Source organism: Branchiostoma belcheri, unplaced genomic scaffold, assembly GCF_001625305.1.
Source record: "Branchiostoma belcheri isolate BF01 breed outbred unplaced genomic scaffold, Haploidv18h27 scaffold13, whole genome shotgun sequence".
Taxonomy (NCBI): domain Eukaryota; kingdom Metazoa; phylum Chordata; class Leptocardii; order Amphioxiformes; family Branchiostomatidae; genus Branchiostoma; species Branchiostoma belcheri.
Window position 1 is genome coordinate 3,906,270 of NW_017802713.1, and position 21,139 is coordinate 3,927,408.

Below are 21,139 nucleotides of genomic sequence, written 5' to 3' on the forward strand. Positions count from 1 at the left end.
AGCTTTCGGGAATGAGAAATAAGATTAAAAATATATTACTGTCATATTTCTAGAAATATAAGAAATCATGAACTCACTGAGGGTTTTCTTCAATGTCCATCTTCATGTTCATTCCTGGTGGTGCGAACAGATCTTCCTCGACCATTCCTTTCTGTGGGACAAAGTCTATCTCTGCCTGCAAAACAAACAGTCACGTAAGTCAGGTAGACTTACTCAGCCTCAAGATGTATTTATTGCAATTTTTCGTTGTCACACAGTCTGTGATTTGTAGACAATCTTGTACATAATACAATAAGTTACCAACCAATTCTCGGAGCAAATACATGCGTACAGGTCATTCTTCACCTCCATGTATCATTAAGAGTCAGGGACGCTATGTCCTTTTCGTCCGTAAATCTGAGCAAAAACATAAATAAACTAGAAAGGCCAATATTTGCTTTGGAGCAAATACAGCGATGGGTTCACCACATTTTACGACATGGCAGGGAAAGAATGAGAAACACAAGGGAAAACAATGATTTACATTGATATAACTATAATATGAAGTAAAATACAACTAAAACAACAGTTGGATAGCTATTCCCTACTTTATTGGTTAGGATTTTTAATTGCATAATGCAAACTGCAACAAAAATTAAAAAAAAAACGTCCATGCCCCGCATTCCAATGCTGGAGCAGGAAAGCTTGAAATATCTACCAAAACACTTGAATACAGACATACTGTCAGTATGGAAATGCTCCTAGGGGTATTTGCCCACTGTACCTCCATACCAAATTTCAGGACCTTGGGCCCTAAAATGAAGAAGCTGAATCCATTTAAAAAATGGCAGGAGAAGGAGAAGAAGAAGAAACACCAGAAAAAGCAATATGGTTTCACCACACCACGAAGTGGTGTGGTGAACCACGAAGTGGTGTGGTGAACCCATAACAAGAAAACCAATTCAAGCAAAAATTTACTTTAAAGACTTTTTCTGAAAATACCTTTATCTCGTTTTCTTCGCCACCTCCATCTCCACCGCCATCTTCCCCACCTTCTTCTTTCTTGTCGTGGTCGTGTTCAACTGTAACAGAGCATGGGGAGAGCCGTGACTGTTTGCCTGGTGTCCTGCCTGTGAGCGAGACTAGTATCGGGCCGTTATGGGGGAGGGGGGGGGGCTAGTTACTAGGCGGGCGAAGGACTCCGTTGACTGCCGAAGGAAAACGGCTAACGGCCCGATACTAGTCTTGCTCTCAGGGTAATCATGGGTAAGGTCGGAACTGGCTAAAGGCCTGACATCCAGTCTGGCTCCCAGGGTAGATCGTGGTTCCTACAGGCGTAAAGCGATAGGATCTGTATCAATAAGCTCAATCATGCGTGTTACATAATAAATAATGCATGGACAGATAACGTTGCTGTGATAATGATGATATAAGTGATAATAAGAGATCGACAATAGCCTGTTCACCAGTTTCTTAGAGGGTGGAAAAAAAGGAGCCTTTAGTTAGCTTTACGGCGGGCAATCAGCATTTCATATCTACCATGACCTTAATATGATGATACATTATATGTCTTGATTTCATTATTTACCTTTATCAAGTAACTGGCTTATCGTCTGCTGCGCCACGTTTTTCTCAATTTCTGCAGTCACCTCTGCCTCTTTTTGCACACTGTCTGCCATGATGTCCGGCGCCATGTTCTTCATAGAGCCCAGTTTCTGAACCGTGTCTGTCAGTTTATCTGTGTCGACTGAATCAGCCTTGGCTGTACATGTACAGGATGAAAGAAGCATAGGATTGTTTAGTCAACATTCACCGGGGACTGTTGTGCTTAAACATGTTAATGATTTGAGGTGAATACAGGATACTAAGATCAAAGAAATATTATTTATAATCATAACTGTTAGAGAAACTCACATAAAATGTTTCCAGCAAGGTTTGCTATGGCCGGTATGAAGCGTTTGTTTTTCTCGTAAGCAGGAGCGTCTTCAGCTGATGCTGCTCGCATGGCCTCCTGAAGGTCTGACGGCAATACTGGAGGGAAAACAATAAAGACTTACATCAAACTAAGAAAGGAATACATAAAGAAACAAATATCAGCACCAGTTTATAAAGTCACTTACAAATCTGTTAAATCTGCATTATGTAACATTAGAATTAGTAACTGTTACACAAAGTTCTGGTCATTTCTTTACAGAGTGAGTCGAATCAACCCTACTCCATTGCAAATAAATAAGTGCTATTCAGGAAGTAGAGGTGCCAAAATCTGCCGCCTTACCCACAGCTGTCGACCTTGTTTGTTTAAATTCTGGTAGTTTGTGGTGGCACCACAAACTCCGTTTGCCTTCCATTTATCATTTGTTTCAGAATGCCCACTTTAAATGCAGTGCTGCCACCAGTGGTTCCTTATACAAGCTTCTAACATGGAAGTCACTATAGACGTTTGTAAAGCTAAAAAAAATACATCTATGGTAGGAACCCAATCTGAATCTGACATTTAGAATATATTCAGGATCAATCCATCATCCAGAAACCATTTATCCAACTGTTGCACTGCAATACATACCTTCTAGATTTTACAGGTTTGGAGGGTCAATTATTTTTATTGTCTTCCACTTCTCTGTTTTCCTTTTGTGTTTGTACACAACCGTATTTCCTAACGCCAAGGAGCCGAGTCAAATCAGAAGCCTATCCATTAGTAGGTAAAGCAACAACAGCCTTACCTAAGGACCGTTTGATGACACGATGTCCCTGGTTTGATGATTCCTTCTTCGTAGACCCGGTCACGGCGAGGTACACTGCGACGGCCAGAATCATCACCAGGGGCAAGGCTACCCCCACTGCCTTCTTCATGTTGATGAACTGATGTGTGAAGAAAAAAGGGCACTGTTATTTAGACCTAGCTAAAAATGCAGTCAAACTTGCCCAAGCGACCACTTCCATAAACCGACCAAACCATAAGCTGGCCAAAACGACCGCTTATTCTAATCACTTCTCTCTGAGTATAAGAGCTATCTACCAGGATAGAAGGCGTGACCCTAACATGTACAGATATATCAGAACGTATCAAAGTATGTTGAAGTTCCACTGCAGTACCATAAAAAGCCATTGAGAGATTTGAAGATAGTTTATACATTATTTGTGACAAACAGGTGGTGGGAGCTAGCGTTCCACACTGAGTCCCATCGATAAGCATAGGGCACGGCAGTAGGTCGGTAGAGCGTATGTAATGTGCCTGCGTGAAACCCCGATTTTCCCGTTTTTCCTTGGATGTTTGGTAAGCATTGCATCAGAATTTCGCCCGTTGCAGACGGTGTCTTTTCTAGCCGACACAACATTTGAAAGGTATATAAAGGGTAACTCGAGATGCTGTGGATGGATCTTAAAAAAATTAGCAGGTGAGTCGGTTAAAGAAAAGAAATGTCAAGTCAAAGAATGGGCTTCTTAGCGGCTATATACGGCATTGCGGTTAACGTTGAGAATTCAAAGATTTTGAGTTCAATTTCTGAAATTGCCATTGTCGAGATTTTTTGTGGTTTGTGGGTTTGGAGGCATAGAAGAAGTGGTATGAGTTTGAGCCTCCTAACGGCTTTTTTAATTAACTTAAGTGTAGTTTTTTTTAGGAAACTTGGCCCCATTGTACCCATGCAGTCAGCGTCTATTATCTAGGTTGACGATCTCTTGGTCGCGACATATCAGTTCCTCCGGCCTAATTGAGCCAGCTCCTCGGCACCCGCAGGGATGATGGTATCACGGGACCATGCCATGGAAACCAAAATGGCCGCCAGGCTAGCAACCTTTGTCTTCAAGAGAAAAAAGATAACCGCCCCAGAGTGATCAATCACACCATTAACCATATGTCAAACAAGAATGTTGGAAAAATCATATGAAAGATGTAATACAGAATCAGTATGTAACTTTTGAATTTACTTTTTCCTGGAGTTTTCCCAACAGCATGTTGGTATTTGTTAGCTAAGAGTACGTGTTTTTCCCACTGCAAATTTAGGTTGATAGTTTTTCGTAACAGGCAGTTTAGTATTGGGGACCAAGGAAACTGGCATACCAAAACACTATGTCTTCTCTTTGTTATCGCGGTTAGTTCCAACATGGCACAGCCTGAGGATTACAATTTGTTTTATTCTTTTAGCAGAAGATACTAGTATTAAAATGATATAAGAGGAAGAAGAGTGACGCGATGATATCTCAAATCAAAGTTAACCAACTTTGCTACAGCTAGATTGCATTTGTGTGTGTCGCTTTTAATGTTCCAGACCATCAACAAAAATCTTAGAAAGTATGGAATAGAACATATTTACTGATTTACCGATAATATCTCTAAAATAAATGGCGAACTGTGAAGAATTAGAAACTTGTGACAAATTCCAGTCGGTCGGTCAACCAAAATTAATCAACCAAAACGTTAAGGAATACAAGAGGACCCAGCACGTACTAGTACAGACAGACCCGATCGAAATGACTGATATATGCAAGAGTCAGTCTCTTCTCCTCATGAACTGATATACATGTACTAGTATCTGAAAAAGCAGGGACGGTACGACAAAAATGAGAACGGTGGAGATTACTACGACCTCACCATTCGAACGAGCAAAACTTCGAACGAAAATATAGCCTTACCCAGCAAAATGTCCATAATTTTATTAAAGCCACAAAAAATAAAGTTGTATCTCCATGTTCCTACCGCTAAAAACAGAAACCGCGGGAAACCGAGCTATGAACGTACTGATCAAAGGGTGAGCCGCCAGGCCGGTAAACAAAGGGCAGCTGCTGGCGAAACAAAGGTGTACAGCGGGCAGGTAATGCCGTGCGCTCTTCTCTTTACCACATATCTACGTTACAGAGCACATTGTCGACGTTTGATACCATAGTACACATACCACTGACGTGCTAGGTAGGTGTCGCATGAAAATAAAACCCGTTGCATAAGCTTACAAGACTCTCAGAACTACCAAGTCCCGTCGTGGTTGAAGGTAGCAAAACAGACGATGTTACCAACATGCCTGGGATGCACATGTTTGGCTTCAGGGTACAATCTGTCAAATATCTAAATATCTAAGGACTTTGGAGATTTGCGCGGGAGGCTAAAAAGTTCGTCGACGGTGTAACGCCAGCTCTAAACCAGCCCGGCTTTGAGCAGCTACAGCGCTGAAGACTCAACGTGGCAATCGGAAATCTACAAGCAGATTTCTTAGTGAGCAAGGGGAGTCTAATGGCAAGCTCGTAACCAGTTGGTCGTACGGCCGTATGGGCTGGACAATAGACTCCCATCGTTCCCGAAAAAAAATCTACGTCGAAGATAGCATTTTGGCAGGAAATACGTTCGAATGATTGGCAAAAACAAACACGCGCACACAAAAGGACAAACACAACAGAGAGCAACAACTGGGTTGATTGTCAATACAACATTCAGTACCCACCTGCTGTCTATAACTTGTCTTCTAGCACGACGGCTGTATGGTGAAGAAGGCAAGCACAGTGAAAACTACGACGTCCGTACTGCACAGCTTTTAAGAATACACGAACAGGATGCCAAGATAACCGCGTTAACAGATAAATAGTAATTATAACATCCGTCAAACATGTAAAGATTTTGGGGCCTTGCGTCAACTGTGTAACGCCGGCTTTATATTCGTAAAATAAGGAAGAAACAGACACCCCGGACCCTAAACGCTAAATCATTTTTGTATACGTGTTCTTATCTTATTTGCCCACTGCCAATTAAACTGTGCAAGGATCGGAGACGTATAATGTCCTATTGTCTCTGCAATGAGACAGAGACAGATATCCTAGACTATGGAATATAGATTATGTCGTATCATCTCTGCAATCTGCCTGACCGCCATTTTTGTATACGTGTCCTTATCGTATTTGCTGAATGATAATCAAACGGTGCAATGACGTCAATGTTTAATACCCTATTGTCTATCTGCAATGGTGGAGAAACAGGTATCCATCACACTGACTACCTCTGTCAATCAAAAATATTTTCGCTCCAGTTTTCGGTAATTGGGTTTTACACACGATTTACCTTTGATAATTCATCAGTTTTCTCATGAATGTTCTTATCTTGAATGTCATTATTTTCAATTTTACATCAAATTTACAAAAACGGGAAATTTATACACCAGTTAGTGTATTGGACCTGTGTAGTGGATTGAATTATGTGATGTAATGACCATAAAACGACAAAATGGAAGAAAACCCAGAGAACCAAAGTCATACTAGTAGAAATATGCGATCCCTTCGAAAATTATACGCAAGCGTAGGTCTTTCCTGCCTCAAGAACAGATATATTCTCCCAAAAGCAGGGACGGTAAGACAAAAATGAGAACGGTACTAATTAGTGCAATCTCCTTTGAACGAACACGTCTTAAACTGTCAAGAAAAAATATCAACTTACCAAGGAAAACATCCATAATTTTTTGACCACATAGAAATATAGCTGCATTTACATATTTCCATTGCTATTAAGCAGAGAGAAACTGCGATACGAACATATACTGATGAAAAGGTGAGCCGCCGGGCCTGTAAAACGATCTGCGAGCGTAACAGATTCGCACAGCCGACAGGTATAATGCCTTGCCCCTTCCTCTTGATACAAACAACTTTCTAGCTTACAGAGCACATGGTCGAAGTTTGATACCATAGATATACCGTATAGATATATAAAATGACACATGTTGCATACTTTTGAAGGACTATCAAAACTTTCAAATCCCGTCGTGGTTGAAGGTTGCAAAACTCATTATGTTACCCGTAAGCCTGGGACTCATGTGTTTGGCTTCAGGATACAATCCATCAAATATATATTTTCTTTAATGGAGGTTTGCACAGAAAGCTAAGAATTTATTTCGTCGACTGTGTAGTACCTGCTCTGCATCAGCCCGGCTTTGAGCACCTAATAAGGTAATAAGTCTACCGCGCCGACGACACCGTACTTGCTCTAAAATGGCAGTTGGTAATCTTCCTGGGCAAGGAGAGACTCTACTTAAATGTCGTGCACAGAAGAATCTCTCTTCAGTTTTCGCCAGCACTGCCCTGCACTACCTTGTGACTGAACTACTACAGTTACTGCCTAACGGGGATCGCCCATTTAGTACTGTGTTATGCGACCATGGGCGAACTTGACCTTGGATTTCTTTTTATTAAGTCGCCTAAACTAGACAAAGCATGGCCAAATTCTATTTCACAAATCCAAACGCTTGCTGAGATATCGCTCACTTTGCACCAAAGAGGCTGCCATACTTTGCCATTCATAAGGGTAGGCCTCTTACAAGGGCAAGGGGCTATTAATTAAATGGCCTCATTCAAAGTATTCAAATTATCTATCTAGATTATTCAAATTCACTAGTCTGGTCGTCGTCGTCTCTTCCTCTTTAACGGGGATTACCATTGCATACTCTAACGTTTTGAGAGATTTGAAGATAGTTTATACCTTATTTGTGACAGAAACAGGGGTGGGAGCGTTCCACACTAAATAATAAAGTCCCATCGATAAGCATAGGGGACGGCAGCAGGTCGGTAGAACGTATGTAATGTGCCTGCGTGAAACCTAGATTGTCCCGCTTTTCCTTGGATGTTTGGTAAGCATTGCATCAGAATTTCGCCCGTTGCAGACGATGTCTTTTCCGGCCGACACAACATTTGAAAGGTATATAAAGGGTAACTCGAGATGCTGTGGATGGATCGTGAAAAAAATTAGCAGGTGGGTCGGTGAAAGAAATGTCAAGTCAAAGAATGGGCTTCTTAGTGGCTATATACGGTATTGCGGTTAAAGTTGGGAATTCAAAAATTTTGAGTTCAATTTCTGGAAATGCCATGGTCGAGGTTTTATGTGGTTTGTAAGTTTGGAGGCATAGAAGAAGTGGTGTGAGTTTGGGCCTCATATCGGCTTTTTCAAGTGCAGTGTTCATTTTTTAGGAAACTTGGCAAGTGCCCATGCAGTCAGTATCTATTTTCTAGGTTGACGATCTCTTGGACGCGACATATCAGTTCCTCCGGCCTAATTGAGCCAGCTCCTCGGCACCCCCAGGGATGATGGTATCACGGGACCATGCCATGGAAACCAAATGGCCGCCAGACCGCCAGGCTAGCAACCTTTGTCTTCAAGAGAAAAAAGATAACCGCCCCAGAGTGATCAATCACACCATTAACCATATGTCAAACAAGAATATTGGAAAAATCATATGAAAGATGTAATACAGAATCAGTATGTAACTTTTGAATTACTTTTTCCTGGAGTTGTCCCAACAGCATAGCTGAGTACGTGTTTTTCTCGCTGCAAATCCAGGTTGGCAGTTTTTCGTAACAAGCAGTTTAGTATTGGGGACCAGGGAAACTGGCATACCACAGCACTATGTCTTCCCTTTGTTATCGAGGTTAGTTCCAACATGGCACAGCCTGGGATTTACGATTTCTTTTAGCAGAAGATTCTAGTATTAAAATAATATAAGAGGAAGAAGAGTACTGGCGCGATGATATCTCAAATCAAAGTTAACCAACTTTGCTACAGCTGGATTGCATTTGAGTGTATCACATTTAATTTTCCACACCATCAACAAAATCTTAGAGTGTATGGAATAGAACATATTCATTGATTTACCGATAATATCTCTAAAATAAATGGCGACTGTAAAGAATTACAAACTTGTGACAAACATGTTCCAGTCGGTCGGTCAACCAAAATTAATCAACCAAAACGTTAAGGAATACAAGAGGACCCAGCACGTACTAGTAAAGACAGACCCGATCGAAATGATTGATATCTGCAAGAGTCAGTCTCTTCTCCTCATGAACTGATATACTAGTATCTGAAAAAGCAGGGACGGTACGACAAAAATAAGAAAGGTGGAGATTACTACGACCTCACCATTCGAGCGAGCAAAACTTCGAACAAAAATATAGCCTTACCCAGCACAATACCCATAATTCTATTATAGCCACAAAAAATAAAGTTGTATCTCCTTATTCCTACCGCTAGAAAACGGAGAGAAACCGCAGGAAACCGAGTTATGAACGTACTGATCAAAGGGTGAGCCGCCAGGCCGGTAAACAAAGGGCAGCTGCTGGCGAAACAAAGGTGCGCAGCGGGCAGGTAATGCCGTGCGCTCTTCTCTTTACCACGTATCTAGGTTACAGAGCACATTGTCGACGTTTGATACCATAGTTTTACCGTACACATACCACTGACGTGCTAGGTAGATGTGGCATGAAAACGAAACCCGTTGCATAAGCTTACAATACTCTCAGAACTATCAAGTCCCATCGTGGTTGAAGGTAGCAAAACAGACGATGTTACCAACATGCCTGGGATGCACATGTTTGGCTTCAGGGTACAATCTGTCAAATATCTAAATATCTAAAGACTTTGGAGATTTTTGCGGGAGGCTAAAAAGTTCGTCGACTGTGTAACGCCAGCTCTAAACCAGCCCGGCTTTGAGCAGCTACAGCGACGACGACTCCACGTGCTATTAAATGGCAATAGGTAATCTCCAAGCAGATTTCTTAGTGGGCAAGGGGAGTCTATTGGCCTGCTCATAACCAGTTGGTCGTACGGCCATATGGGCTGGAAAATAGACTTCCATCGTTCCCGAAAAAAAATCTACCTAGAAGATAGCATTTTGACAGCAAATACTTTTGAATGATTGGCAAAAACAAAAACGAGCACACAAAAGGACAAACACAACAGAGAGCAACAACTGCTGTCTATAACTTGTCTTCTAGCACGACGGCTGTATGGTGAAGGAGGCAAGCACAGTGAAAACTACGACGTCCGTACTGCACAGCTTTTTAAGAATACAGGGTGCCAAAATAACCGCGTTAACAGATAAATAGTAATTATGACAACTGTCAAGTATGAAAAGATTTTTGGGCCTTGCGTCGACTGTGTAACGCCGACTTGATATTCGTAAAATAAGGGAGAAACACACCCCGGACGCAAAATGCTGGCGTCGCATCATTTTTGTACACGTGCTCTTATCTTATTTGCCCACTGCCAATTAAACTGTGCAAGGAGATGTATAATGTCCTATTGTCTTTGCAATGAGACAGAGACAGATATCCTAGACTGTGGAGTATTTCCTATCATCTCTGCAACCTGCCTGACAGCCATTTTTGTATACGTGTGCTTATCTTATTTGCTGAATGATAATCAAACGGTGCAATGACGTCAATGTTTAATACCCTATTGTCTATCTGCAATGATGAAGAAACAGGTACCGATCACTCTGACTATCTCTGTCAATCAAAAATATTTTCGCTCCAGTTTTCAGTGATTTGATTTTACACACGATTTACCTTTTATCTTTTTTTCAGTTTTCTCATGAATGTTAGTATTTTCAATTTTTCATCAAATTTACAAAAACGGGAAATTTATACACCAGTTAGTGTATTGGACCTGTGTAGTAGATTGAATTATGTGATGTAATGACCATAAAACGACAAAATGGAAGAAAACCCAGAGAACCAAAGTCGTACTAGTAACAAATTTGCGATCGCTTCGAAAAGTATACGCAGGCGTCGGTCTTTTCTGCCTAAAGAACGGATATATTCTCCCAAAATCAGGAACGGTACGACAATGACAACGGTACTAATTACTACAGTACAGGTACTAAGTACTCCTTTGAACGAACACATCTTAAACTGTCAATAAAAATATCAACTTACCAAGGAAAAGATCCCTTTTTTTAAGACCACATAGAAACATAGCTGTATTTATATATTTCCATTGCTATTAAGCAGAGAGAAACTGCGATACCAACATATACTGATCAAAATGTGAGCCGCCCGACCTGCGGGCGTAACAGATGCGCACAGCCGACAGGTATAATGCCTTGCCCCTTCCTCTTGATACAAACAACTTTCTAGCTTATAGAGCACATGGTCGAAGTTTGATATCATAGATATACCGTTTAGATAATAACACCTGTTGCATAAATTTGAAGGACTCTCAAAACTTTCAAATCCCGTCGTGGTTGAAGGTTGCAAAACTCATAATGTTACCCATGTGCCTGGGACTCACGTGTTTGGCTTCAGGGTACAATCCACCAATGTTTTTTTTTTTCAAATGGGGGTTTACACAGAAAGCTAAGAATTTATTTCGTCGACTGTGTAGCACCTGCTCTACATCAGCCCGGCTTTGAGCAGCAAATAAGGTAATAAGTCTACCGCGCCGACGACTCCATACTTGCTCTAAAAAGGAGTTGGTAATCTTCCTGGGCAATTAAATGTCGTGCACAGAAGAATCTCTCTGCAGTTTTCGCCAGCACTGCCCTGCACTACTTTGTGTCTGAACTACTACAGTTACAGACTAAGGGGGATCGCCCATTTAGTACTGTGTTATGCGACCATGGGCGAACTTGACCTTGGATTTCTTTTTATTAAGTCGCCTAAACTAGACAAAGCATGGCCAAATTCTATTTCACAAATCCAAACGCTTGCTGAGATATCGCTCACTTTGCACCAAAGAGGCTGCCATACTTTGCCATTCATAAGGGTAGGCCTCTTACAAGGGCAAGGGGCTATTAATTAAATGGCCTCAGTTGAAGTATTAAAATTATCTGTCTAGATTATTCAAATTCACTAGTCTGGTCGTCGTCGTCTTTTCCTCTTTAACGGTGATTATCATTGCATACTCGAACGTTTGGAGAGATTTGAAGATAGTTCATGCCTTATTTGTGACAGAAACAGGGGCTGGGAGAGTTCCACACTAAGTCCCATCGATAAGCATAGGTCGGTAGAGTGTATGTAATGTGCCTGCGTGAAACCCGGCTTTTCCCGCTTTTCCTTGGATGTTTGGTAAGCATTGCATCAGAATTTCGCCCCTTGCAGACGATGTCTTTTCCGGCCGACACAACATTGAAAAGTATATAAAAGGGTAACTCGAGATGCTGTGGATGGATCGTGAAAATATTAGGTGGGTCGGTTAAAGAAATGTAATGTCAAGTCAAAGAATGTGCTTCTAACGGCTATATACGGTATTGCGGTTAACGTTGGGAATTCAAAAATTTTGAGTTCAATTTCTGGAATTGCCATGGTCGAGATTTTTTGTGGTTTGTGGGTTTGGAGGCATAGAAGAAGTGGTGTGAGCTTGGGTCTCCTATCTCTATTTTGAAGTGCAGTACACGTGTTCGTTTTTTTAGGAAACTTGGCAAGTGCACATGCAATCGGTGTCTATTATCTAGGTTGACGATCTCTTGGTTGCGACATATCAGTTCCCCAGCTCCTCGGCACCCCCAGGGAAGATGGTATCACGGGACCATGCCATGGAAACCAAAATGGCCGCCAGGCTAGCAACCTTTGTCTTCAAGAGAAAAAAGATAACCGCCCCAGAGTGATCAATCACACCATTAACCATATGTCAAACAAGAATGTTTGAAAAACCATATGAAAGATGTAATACAGAATCAGTATGTAACTTTTGAATTTACTTTTTCCTGGACTTTTCCCAACAGCATGTTGGTATTTGTTAGCTAAGGGTACGTGTTTTTCTCACTGCAAATCCAGGTTGATAGTTTTTCGTAACAAGCAGTTTAGTATTGGGGACCAAGGAAACTGGCATACCGCAGCACTGTGTCTTCCCTTTGTTATCGCGGTTAGTTCCAACATCGCACAGCCTGGGGATTACAGTTTGTTTTATTATTTTAGCACAAGATACTAGTATTAAAATGATGTAAGAGGAAGAAGAGTAAGGGCGCGATGATATCTCAAATCAAAGTTAACCAACTGCAGCTGGATTGCATTTGTGTTTGTCGCTTTTAATTTTCCACACCACCAACAAAAATCTTAGAGTGTATGGAATAGAACATATTCACTGATTTACCGATAATATCTCTAAAATAAATGGCGACTTTAAAGAATTACAAACTTGTGACAAATTCCAGTCGGTCGGTCAACCAAAATTAATCAACCAAAACGTTAACGGGAATACAAGAGGACCCAGCACGTACTAGTAAAGACAGACCCAATCGAAATGACTGACTCATGACTGACAAGAGTCGGTCTCTTCTCCTCATGAACTCATATAGTAGTATCTGAAAAAGCAGGGACGGTACAACAAAAATGAGAACGGTGTAGATTACAACGACCTCACCATTCGAACGAGCAAAACTTCGAACGAAAATATAGCATTACCCAGCAAAATATCCATAATTTATTATAGTCACAAAAACTTAAGTGTTATCTGCATATTCCTACCGCTAGAAAACAGAAACCGCGGGAAACCGAGCTATGAACGTACTGATCAAAGGGTGAGCCGCCAGGCCGGTAAACAAAGGGCAGCTGCTGGCGAAACAAAGGTGCGCAGCGGGCAGGTAATGCCGTGCGCTCTTCTCTTTACCACATATCTAGGTTACAGAGCACATTGTCGACGTTTGATACCATAGTTTTACCGTACACATATACCACTGACGTGCTAGGTAGATGTGGCATGAAAACGAAACCCGTTTCATAAGCTTACAATACTCTCAGAACTACCAAGTCCCATCGTGGTTGAAGGTAGCAAAACAGACGATGTTACCAACATGCCTGGGATGCACATGTTTGGCTTCAGGGTACAATCTGTCAAATATCTAAATATCTAAAGACTTTGGATATTTGCGCGGGAGGCTAAAAAGTTCGTCGACTGTGTAACGCCAGCTCTAAACCAGTCCGGCTTTGAGCAGCTACATCGACGACGACTCCACGTGCTATTAAATGGCAATCGGTAATCTCCAAGCAGATTTCTTAGTGAGCAAGGGGAGTCTAATGGCAAGCTCGTAACCAGTTGGTCGTACGGCCGTATGGGCTGGACAATAGGCTCCCATCGTTCCCGAAAAAAAAATCTACCTCAGAAGATAGCATTTTGACAGCAAATACTTTCGAATGATTGGCAAAAACAAACACGCGCACACAAAAGGACAAACACAACAGAGAGCAACAACTGGGTTGATTGTCAATACAACATTCAGTACCCACCTGCTGTCTATAACTTGTCTTCTAGCACGACGGCTGTATGGTGAAGGAGACAAGCACAGTGAAAACTACGACGTCCGTACTGTACAGCTTTTAAGAATACACGAACAGGATGCCAAAATAACCGCGTTAACAGATGAATAGTAATTATGACAACTGTCAAATATGTAAAGATTTTGGGGCCTTGCGTCAACTGTGTAACACCGGCTTGATATTCGTAAAATGAGGGAGAAACAGACACCCCGGACGCTAAACGCTAAATCATTTTTGTATACGTGTTCTTATCTTATTTGCCCACTGCCAATTAAACTGTGCAAGGAGATGTATAATGTCCTATTGTCTCTGCAATGAGACGGAGACAGATATCCTAGACTATGGATTATGTCCTATCATCTCTGCAACCTGCCTGACTGCCATTTTTGTATACGTGTCCTTATCTTATTTGCTACATGTTAATCAAACGGTGCAATGACGTCAATGTTTAATACCCTATTGTCTATCTGCAATGGTGGAGAAACAGGTATCCATCACACTGACCGCCTCTGTCAATCAAAAATCTTTTCGCTCCAGTTTTCGGTAATTGGATTTACACACGATTTACCTTTTATATTTTTTGCAGGTTTCTCATGAATGTTCTTATCTTCAAATGTTATTATTTTCAATTTTTCATCAAATTTACAAAAACGGGAAATTTATACACCAGTTAGTGTATTGGACCTGTGTAGTGTATTGAATTATGTGATGTAACGACCATAAAACGGCAAAATGAAAGAAAAACGAGAGAACCAAAGTCGTACTATAAACAAATTCGCCTCGAAAATTATACGCAAACGTCTTTCCTTCCTCAATACATGATATATTCTCCATATATCTCATTTGAAGGAACACATTTTGAACTTTCAAGAAAAATGTCAACTTATCAAGGAAAACATCAATAACTATTTATGGGCACATAGAAATATAGCTGTATTTGCATATTTCCATTTCTATTAAGCAGAGAGAAACTGCAATACGAACATATACTGATCAAAAGGCGAGCCGCCCGGCCTGTAAAACTAGCAGCGGGCGTAACGTTAACAGATGCGCACAGCCGACAGGTATAATGCCTTGCCCCTTCCTCTTGATAAAAACAACTTTCTAGCTTATAGAGCACATGGTCGACGTTTGATACCATAGATATGCCGAATACATATAAAAAAGGACACCTGTTGCATACATTTGAAGGAATCTCAAAACTTTCAAATCCCGTCGTGGTTGAAGGTTGCAAAACTCATTATGTACCCATATGCCTAGAACTCACGTGTTTGGCTTCAGGGTACAATCGACCAAATATTTTTTAATCGAGATATTTGCACAGAAGGCTAAGAATTTTTTTCGTCGACTGTGTAGCACCTGCTCTACATCAGCCCGGCTTTGAGCAGCAAATAAGGTAATAAGTCTACCGCGCCGACGACTCCGTACTTGCTCTAAAATGGCAGTTGGTAATCTTCAAGCAGATTTCTTCCTGGGCAAGAAGAGTCTTTTGGCCAGTCCGTAGACAGTGCGGGCTGGCCAATAAACTCCTATTCGTCCCCGAAAATAAATCTACTTGACAATTATAATTTTGCCAGTAAACAGTTTCGAATAATTGGCAAAAGCAGGCACAAGCGCGCAAAAAAGGGAGAACACAACCAAGAGCAGCAACTGGGTTAATTTTTCTGCAACATTCTGTACCCACCTGCTGTTTCCAACTAGTCTTCGAGCACGACGGCTGTGCGGAAGAGGTCGCCTCTCTACTGCACAGCTTATCAGGAGAACAAGGTGTCAAATGATCCGCGTTTGGCCAATCCACATTAGATGATTAGGTACTTATGACAACTGCCAAACATGTAAAGATTTGAAGGCTTGCGTCAACTGTGTAACGCCAGCTACAAATTCGTAAGTGAGGGAGTAACAGACACCCCGGAAGCTGAATGCTGCCTTCTGAGCATTTTTGTATACGTGTCCTTTTCTTATTTGCCCACTGCTAATTAAACTGTGCAAGGAGACGTATAATGTTAATCTCCAAGCAGATCCCTTTCGGTGGCAAAAAGACAGTATCAAATTGGCCAGGCAGTATCCATTAGCCAGAGAAGGTCGCCGGCCAGCGACAAAAAAGAACGGCCATATATAAAAAGCTAACGAGTATTCCTCCACAACCTCTGCTTGGAGAGTAGTATAATGTCCTATTCTCTCTACAATGAGACAGAGACAGATATCCTAGACGCTGGATTATCTCCTATTATCTTCTGCTCCCTTTCTGACCGCCTCTGTCAATCAAAAATGTTTCTGCTCCAGTTTTTAATAATTGGATTTTACACATAATTTCATCTTTCCTGCCAATTTCAAAAAGGAAGCTCTTACAATTTGTTTTTCTTGTGTGACATCCTTCCTATACATTAGTTAGTATATTAGAGTTGTGTAGGATATTGAATTATGTGAAGTCGGGGGATGAGCCATGGTCTACGTTTGATACAATAGTTACACCGTGCACATACTAACATCATGCGTTACATGAAAGTGACACCCATTGTATAAGCTTAAAGAGTCTGACATCTACCAAACTCTTGCTTTGATAAAGCATGTAAATGACATGAAGCAAGACAGACACACAACACACCAGCGCCTCATCTTACTCATCTCCTGCCTGTACGATACTATCCCTTCCCCACCCGAAGTGCCAATAGTGCCCCCTTTCTTCCTTCGCGGAGTGCGAGTCCTTCCACGCGACATCGTGGCAAGTGGCCCCGACGCACTCTCCTCACCTACTTTCCATTTCCCTAAATACTAACACAAACATACCGATGGTTTCATTGCTTCTTTTGGCAACGACGAATAAAATAGCCTCTTAGCCCGTTCATTGGGTAAAAATAAAGCCGGTTTTGCTTAAAGGTTTTGCAAAGGAGGGTACGGTGTGAGCTGGCGATTTTAGGGCCTGCCACGGAGAAATAAACTGCTCTCGTTGGTATTTGGAAGTTCTCAGTTTTTAACGAATACTTCAGTTGTGATTGACTCTGTACGTAACTGTCATCGTGTATGGAGTAGCCTGGACCGCTCTAGATGGATCTACTATCGACATTTTATAACGATTTAGCGGAAAACTGGACCTACTGACAACCCTTCCCCGACTAAAAGCAATGAAAATCATGAATCCCTGTTAAATATTACAGACTTCATGAGAAACTTGGAGAAAAGTAACCATTCACAGCAATTTCTAAAGTAAAGGACTTGTCGTTTGACTACTGTCTTCTGCAAGGCCACTCTGGGCCTAGAGGGAAGAGGGCACAGGTACAAACCTTGTACGGAAAACAAACTATTACCAGGATATTATCACTGGTCAGAATTCGCACCAACTTTAAATTTGCGCGCAAACCTGAAGACTATCAACTGCGCCTACTCCGTGCTACACAATCTCAGATTATCAATATCAATCATGCCTTCTAAACAACAACATCGGTATGGCAGCAATAGATTAAACCTGCATGGTTCACAACTTCACACTGTCAACACTGATTCAACTCAAGTCTCTCGAGGGTTACAATATATGTTTTAAATGACAGTCTTCACGCCGAGGCGGCGGCGTTGCATCATACATACGAGACAACATTCCCTCATCAGCCATCAAAGATATTAAAGTTTCGAAACACCTAGCATGCCTATGGAGCTGCGGCCATATCGCGTCCTCAGAAACTATTCATCCATAGCCTCTTGTCGTATTTAATCGCCGCCACACTCACCGTAGGCTGACGAGCTGATCGATCACCTCATGACAACGATGGATTACCTGCGCGAGGCATCTACCAATCGGACTAGCACTGCTATAGGGGACTTCAACCACCTGAGTATCCGGGTTACACTGATCATTAGTTCGGCAAACGGTCTTTGACAGTGGAAAAATTGGCCATGGGACAATAACGAATGTAGGACAGCTACCTAAAAAGCTGTGCATAAGTGTACTTGTATTTTGGTTCCGAATGTTCGGCTAAAGCTAGCAAGAACATGCGCACACACGAGCACAAACATAACAAACAGCAACAACTGAATTAATTGCAACATCCAGTACCCACCTAATGTTTCCAACTTGTCTTCTAGCACGACGGCTGTGCGGAAGAGGTCGCAACCACAGTAAAAACTCAGACGTACTGTACTGCACAGCTTATCAGGAGGATGGAGAGGTCAGTCTACAACAGATAAATAGTAATTATGACAATTGTCAATTATGGAGAGATTTGGGGGCTCGCGTCGACTGTCGCCAGCTACAAATTTGTAAAATGAAGGAGAAACAGACACCCTGGACACTAGATGCTGCCTTCTGAGCATTTTTGTATACGTGTCCCTATCTTATTTGCTCACTGCCAATTAAACTGTTGAATTACACTATATAATTGGTTATTGTCCATCTGCAGTGATGGAGAAAAAGATGTCCTGGGCGCTAAATCATGTCCTTTTCTCTCTGCACCATGCCTGACCTCCTCTGTCAATCAAAAATATTTCCGCTCCAGTTTAGATAACTGGATTCTACACAGCTTTTCTACAAATTTGACAATAACGCTTTCCAATGTTTTTCTTAAGTAAGATTATGTTTCAGTATATTAAGTTTATCACATTTACAAAACCGTGAAAATGTTTGCACCGGTTAGTGTATGGGAGTTGTATAGAAGATTGAATTGATGTGATGAAATCGTGGGTTAGGACATGGTCTATATTTGATACCATAGTTACCACTTACATCCTAGTAGATGAACGTTTCATGAAAACGACACCCATTGCATAAGCTTAAGCTTAAGTGTCACATCTTCCAACCACTGGCTCTGATAAAACATGTGAATAAATGACATGTTCAATCGCGGAAAATCGCGCTACGAACGTAATCAAAGGGTGAGCCGCCAGGCCGGTAAACAAAGGGCAGCTGCGGGCGAAACAAAGGTGTACAGTGGGCAGGTAATGCCGTGCGCTCTCTTCTTGATATAATCAACTTTCTAGGTTACAGAGCACATGGTCGACGTTTGATACCCTGATTAAACCGTAGATGTGGCATAAAAATGTCCCCCATTTTGCATTGGCTTAAGAGTCGCAAAAATCTGGCTCTGACAAATCTGGTACGTGATTGGTCTATTCAGAAAAATGCCATGGCTACGGTGATCTGACTGTGAAACAAACTAAAATATATTTCATGTGAACCACCTCAATCAAGGATATGTAGAAAAGAAAATTCGGTCGATCATGACATATATGAAACAGACATCGCGGATGCTAAATGCTGTCATCTTAGCATTTTTGTATACGTGTCCTTACCATATTTGCTAACTCTCAATTAAACCGTGCAAGGACACTACATAATGCCTTTTTGTCTCTGCACTCTGTCTAATTATTTTTCTGTCAATCATAATCATTCCGCTCTAGTTTTTAGATAATTGCGCAATTTTGGATTATACACATAATTTCACCTTTACAAATTTGACGATAACACTTTTTCATTTATTTCTTTATTCTGGACGCAGGATTATATATAATTATGTCCTTTTCACACTGCACCCTGCCTGGCGGCCTCTGTCAATCAAAATCATTCCGCTCCAGTTTTATATTATTGGATTTTTACATAATCTTTTTTTTACAAATTTGACGGCAACGCTTTTCCTTTTTGAAGTCACATCATATTGCAAAATTTTCAGGTTTTCCATCAAATTCACATCAACATGATTTTTTTTTTACATACACCAGTTAGTTGAAGTTGTATAGATGATGAAATTATGTCATGAAATTGTGAATTACACTATGATCTACGTTTGGTACCATAGTTAATAAGATAAGGTACCTGTGCATTACCTGTAAGGTGTATTACTTGGGTCTTAGTAATATAAGACATCCGTTTATTACCTATAAGGTGTACTGCCGCGGTCTTGCTAATATAAGACACCTGTGTACTACCGTGAGATGTATTGCCTTGGGGGGGGGGGGGGGGGGTCGGGCTAAGGTAGGGCTCAATGCGGCGCGGGAAATCTAAAAGCAGCAAACTGAGTTCATGCCTGCTTGATAAAGACTCCTTGAAACTGAATTTGTGACATCGGATGCACTTTCAAGTTCATTAAAGACGCAGTTGTTTGTTAAGCTCTTATAATTGTTAATGTTCATGTTTGCGCGCTTTCGTATGCATGTTTTTTTTTTTGCTTGTACCACAAAGCCCTTCATAAGTTGCGCCCTCCCTCGTGAGTCCCCGTGTATTTTTCCTTTATTTTTTTTCCTTGGGCGTGTATGGCTCCTCAAGAGCTTTGGTATTGTATACAAATGGTCTGAAATTAGGTGCACCGCGCTTTGACTCATGCCTATAAAACAACAAGAATGTCATTCGAATTCACACTTTTGGCATACTATTTTAAAACATGTCACGTCCGGACGAATCACACAACAGTTTCCAAATTATCCATGATTTTCCAAAACTGAACCTGATTGGTTCAGAATTTGCCGCATTGCGACGGAAAAATTAGCAGACGAATCACAGCCGCAAACTCATATTAGCCGCGAATTTTAAAACTGACCCTGATTGGACCAAATTTGTCGCATACACATTCCAACGACAGGCTGCAGCGCAGTTGTCCTCCAGCAGTTCTCTACGTATGCTGCTGTTCACCACCGCGCGCAACCGCCGTTTTTCCGCCTTTGGTACGTCAAATACCAGGAAATATTACCAGGTAAGAAGTGGATACTTTCCCCTCCATTGTTTATGAACGAAGAGAGATGTCCGTATGCTGTAAGTAACGTGAAAATTATGAAGGAGGTAAAATGTATAAGATGCCAGATGTAAACTGATACCGCAAGCAAACGCTATGTGATCCTAATTTGTCAAAGTCCTGTGTTTTGTCTCACCAGTTCCATTGTATTTGCTATGAAATCCGTTTTTCGTTGTATATTACTGCAAATATTTTGAAATATTACCCTGGAGTTCTTTATGTTACAATTCTACGGAGATTTTGTGGTGCGGTCAAGGCTCCAAAATGCTGCGTTTTGGTGTGATCAAGAAGCCTGGCCTGAACAGCACTGATAAAAAAACAACAACAGAAGTCCGTTTTCCATTGGCACTGAGGGATAAAGCATAAAGGAGTCACGCTTGGAGATAGCAGGGCATTTTCTGTATCGTTTTCTATTTTATGGTGGAAAGTGGAGTAATTGTGGCGACGCC

At 41.4% G+C, this 21,139-nt stretch overlaps 1 protein-coding gene across 1 annotated transcript in view; it reads right to left on the reverse strand.

The window, feature by feature from the left end:
- The window catches only part of LOC109463839, a 42,348-nt gene extending 28,143 nt beyond the window's left edge, over positions 1-14,205 (reverse strand). The window contains exons 1-6 of the mRNA XM_019760716.1: positions 13,948-14,205; positions 2,700-2,838; positions 1,894-2,010; positions 1,568-1,741; positions 982-1,061; positions 78-175 (exon numbers count right to left, since the gene is read on the reverse strand). Coding sequence (XP_019616275.1) covers positions 78-175; positions 982-1,061; positions 1,568-1,741; positions 1,894-2,010; positions 2,700-2,829 — 599 coding nt within the window. The 5' untranslated portion in view covers positions 2,830-2,838; positions 13,948-14,205. The remainder of the gene's footprint in view (positions 1-77; positions 176-981; positions 1,062-1,567; positions 1,742-1,893; positions 2,011-2,699; positions 2,839-13,947) is intronic.
- Between the last annotated feature and the right edge of the window lie 6,934 nt (positions 14,206-21,139).